This window comes from Cynara cardunculus (genome assembly GCF_001531365.2).
Source record: "Cynara cardunculus var. scolymus isolate 2C chromosome LG 10, CcrdV1, whole genome shotgun sequence".
Taxonomy (NCBI): Eukaryota; Viridiplantae; Streptophyta; class Magnoliopsida; order Asterales; family Asteraceae; genus Cynara; species Cynara cardunculus.
The window spans coordinates 11,631,982-11,636,318 of NC_037537.1; the positions used below are offsets into that span (position 1 = coordinate 11,631,982).

A 4,337-nucleotide genomic window follows, 5' to 3' on the forward strand; every position below is an offset into this window, starting at 1 on the left:
CACTTGCCAGTAATGGTTTTGTTTAGTGTGCTAGTGACATGTCATTATTTGTATATCCAACCCACAATGTTGCTTATATTTTGGTGTACGTTGTTGAAATCATCATTACTGGAAGCTCACTGGTGTTTCTCGCAGATTTGATTAAACGCATTGATTCTCAATTTGCTCACGAAGATTTGGGCACTCTTAGCTATTTTCTGGGTGTTCAGGCCAAGTTCACCGATGATGGTCTTCATTTGACCCAACAAGGTTATCTTCTTGATCTCTTGCAGCATACAAGACTGAGTCAGTCTAAGCCTATGTCTTCTCCGATATCTCCTAGAAATCAAATTTCCAAGTACACTGCTATTCTCTTGAATGATTCTTCTTTATACCGTAGCATAGTCGACGTATTATAGTATCTTGCTCTCACACGATTAGAGATTGCCTTTGTTGTCAGCAAAGCCACTTAATTTCTCAAATATCCTACAGACAGACAGTGGATAATAGTTAAGAGGATTTTTTGCTATCTACGTGGTACTTATGATCATGGGCTTAGTTTTTTCCGCTCTTCTTCTATGACTTTCCACGCGTATGCTAACGTTGAATGGGCAAGGTTCCTAGATGATAGGCGCTCTACTACTGGGTATTGTGTTTTTCTTGGTTCAAGTTTGGTGACCTGGAGCTCTAAGAAACAACACATTGTAGCTCGGTCAAGTATGGATGCAGAGTACTAAGCCTTAGCTCATCTTGTAGCAGAGTTACGATGGCTTACTTCGTTAATTGGCGAACTTCGATTGAACCTTACTTGTCCATCTACATTATGGTGCGACAATCTAGGTGCCACATATCTTGCCATGAATCTTGTATTTCATCACAGACTAACTAAACATATAGAGATCAATCTTCATTTTATCTGAGACATGATTATGGCTAAGTCTTTGTGTGTTCGTTATATACCCACTACTGCCCAGATTGCTGAAACTCTTATCAAAAGCCTAACTGCTACTTGTTTTGTGTAACACCTACAAATCTAGAAAGAGGGACTAATTTAAGATTTTTATAAAAAGATCGAATAAGGAATTAAATCCCTGTTTCTAAAGACAATGGTTGATTTCTTACATGAGCAATCAAAGTTTTAACATCAATACATAACATTTCAAACCTTACATAAGTCTATAATTAGGGGCAAGTGTTACTAAAAACACATTAAGTGTAATGGTTTGACTATTTAAAAGTCAAACCATAGGTTGAGATGAGTTTTGGATGACTTTAGAACTGTAAGTGTAATGGTTTGACTATTTGAAAATCAAAACACAACTGTGAATGAAGTTAGAGGCCCTTTGAATGACTTGAAAACCTTACGTGTAATGGTTTGGCTATTTGAAAGCCAAACGATAGGTTTAGAAGAGTTTTGGATGACTTTAAAACTTTAAGTTTAAAGGTTTGACTATTTGAAAGTCAAACTATAGGTTTATACGAGTTTTAGATGATTTTAAAACTGTAAGTTTAAAGGTTTGACTATTTGAAAGTCAAAATTGTAGGTTTATAGGAGTTTTGGATGACTTAACTCTAAGTATAATGGTTTGACTATTTGAAAGTTAAATTGATGGTGTGAATAAAGTTAGAGGTCTTTTGATTGACTTGAAAACTCTATGTGTAATGGTTTGGCTATTTGACAGTTAAAAGTAGGTTTAGAGAAGTTTTAGATGACTCTAAAACTTCAAGTGTAATAGTTTGACTCTTTGAAAGTTAAAAAGTAGGTTTAGAGAAGTTTTAGATGACTCTAAAACTTCAAGTGTAATAGTTTGACTCTTTGAAAGTCAAATCAAAGGTGTGAATGAAAGGGTAGTGCCTGATTGGTTTGAGTTTGGGCTCCAAATGTCAGAAGTGTTTGGAGGTCTCAGGTTCAATTCCAAGGAGGAATAAAAATCCCATATGGCCATGGAGGTTCAAATGCGCTGACTCCGGCTACTCGCAAAGTAGGTGGTCGCCTTGGGATTAGTTGACTCGCATAGCTGATTGGATATCCAGGTTAATAAAAAGAAAATCGTAGGTGTGAATGAAGTTAGAGGTCTTTTGAATCACTTTAAAACCTTACGTGCAACGATTTGACTATTTGAAAGTCAAACAATTGGTTTAAATTAAAGAGAGATATTTTGAATGACTTTAAAACGCTATGTGTTATGGTTTGACTATTTTAAACTCAAACCATGGGCTTAAATGAAAGAAATGAGTTTAAAACAAAAACATATGTTTTTTTTCGACAACATAACTGCTATGAAACGAATGTTTTCAAATACGATCAAGCCTAATGTTTTCCCAATAATTGACCCAACAAATGAATAAAAGCAAGCCTAATGTTTGCCCAAGAATTGATAACCCAACTGCAAATAGATAGAAGCAAGTCTAATGTTTGTCCAACAATTGGCACCCGACTAACTAATCACAAATTTTGAATTACATAACAAAGTATATTATGAAAACGTTGTTTGATGAAAATGAATGAAAAACTTATATGATAAAAGCACACTTCAATTAACGACACTTTAACTAATGAAGTCAGGACTAGAGGCCCATTTCAACCAAAATGCAAAATATAGTCTACCATGCGAAACAATCGAGCAAAATGTAGTTCACTCTAAAAAAATATTACGAAATAAACGTTGTATATTATATATATATCCAACTTAAAATAAACCGTGTTGTTTCTACACATGAAATTAATGTTCTATATCTTGGTTTAAACAAATAATGAAATGAAAACATTACAACAATTTACAATCTAAATAAAGAACTTTAACATTTATACAAAATAAGAACAGAGATTAGTTTCCACTAATTATTATTCCTTCTAAGTGTTTCAAGCACTTCATTCCTAGCAGCCATAATCTCTGCAAATAGACCTTCTTCTTCTTCCTTTAAACCCTTCAATCCATTCCCAAATACCTCCAATCCTGCCTTCAGTTCCTTTGCAGCATCGGAATCGCCATTTCCATTCCCATTTCCACTTCCACTTGAAGTAATCAAACGCACAATTTCATTCACCCTTTCCAATTCCTTCACCAATCCCCCTTCTTCCATCATCTTCTTCCTGAAGATCAAATCCAAAGCCACCAACGGAGAATCTGCGTTGATCTCCATCATCGGCTTATTATCACTCTTTAAACCCGATAATACAACCCCACATACCCAAAATCCAGTAGTTTTCAAGATCAAGATAGCTTCATGAAAGATCCTTCCTTTTCCATTTCCCTTTCCATGGCGTCCGTCAGCTCCAGCTCTAGCTCTTGTGAGCTCCTTGATAGAATCATGTGAATATTTGATTTCTTTCAAACGTTCGACAGCAAGATCTGGGGAGGTTTCCATGATTCTCAAAGCATGAGAGAGTAAAACCCAATGTTGATTAAGATGAGAAAGAGAAGAACTGATGGAATTAAGGAGCTCCAACAAGTTAATACTGTAGTCAAAATACTCATCAATCGAACCAGGTTCCCATTCACTCACCGGATAATCAATCTCCACCATCAGCTTCGCAAAAGCATCGTTGAATATGGTTAACATCTGAAAACATTGGTGGATCCATCTTAACGACAAGATTTCTGATCCAAGTTTCAAACTTTCCAACACCTGGTGTAAGTTTCCGGCGACCACCAATCGGAAAGCTCGTAAGGAGGTTTCAGACATCCGGCAATGGCGATTATGCAATTTGTGAGAGAACCCAAGTGTTTGCAAGTGGAAAAGCATTGATTTAATTTGACTTGAGATATGGTCAAATTACTTGAGGGTTTAGGTTTATATAGAAATTTGGGTTAGTGGTTTATTGTGATGATATACAGTTGCGATCGAGCAGCATCCTGGAAGATTGATGATCACAAAACAATGAACAAGTTTGAATTTGTGAAAATGGTCAAAGGTTCTTATCCATTAGAAGCTTATATTTTAATACCACACGGGTTTCCGGGCACACGTTTTTGTTGATGGATTTGCTTTTCGATTACTCATTCGCATATTCATCACCTGCTTCCATTTGTTTGTTTCTGTGGGAGGATGATGAATGAATAACAAGTAAATAGAAGATGATGTCATGCCCCAATACCATGTCCTTTTAATAAAATACTAGTGTTGGTGAACGGCGCAACTACCCCAATACCATCTACTTTTAATAAAATACTAATTAGTTGTATGAGATTCCTCGTAAAGATAATTTTTTGATTTATTTTGATTTATTTTGATGTCATATCGATAATAAACATTTTAGAGTGTTTCGATAAACAATTTATACCGGTGTCAAACTGATAACTTATTGATTTATTTCACGGTGCTACCTCATAATTTATTTTTCTACTTTATTTTTA

General features: G+C 35.4%; 1 protein-coding gene across 1 annotated transcript; it reads right to left on the minus strand.

Annotated features, from left to right (window-relative positions):
* Nucleotides 1–2,631: 2,631 nt before the first annotated feature.
* On the minus strand, nucleotides 2,632–3,773 carry LOC112519438 (protein BPS1, chloroplastic-like). The gene has a single exon (XM_025127551.1). The coding sequence runs from the start codon at nucleotides 3,724–3,726 to the stop codon at nucleotides 2,818–2,820; it is 909 nt and encodes a 302-aa protein (XP_024983319.1). The 5' UTR covers nucleotides 3,727–3,773; the 3' UTR covers nucleotides 2,632–2,817.
* Nucleotides 3,774–4,337: the final 564 nt, after the last annotated feature.

What these genes read in the sequence shown, in the direction of transcription:
- LOC112519438 (XM_025127551.1), bottom strand. Translation starts at nt 3,726, where the DNA reads ATGCTTTTCCACTTGCAAACACTTGGGTTCTCTCACAAATTGCATAAT.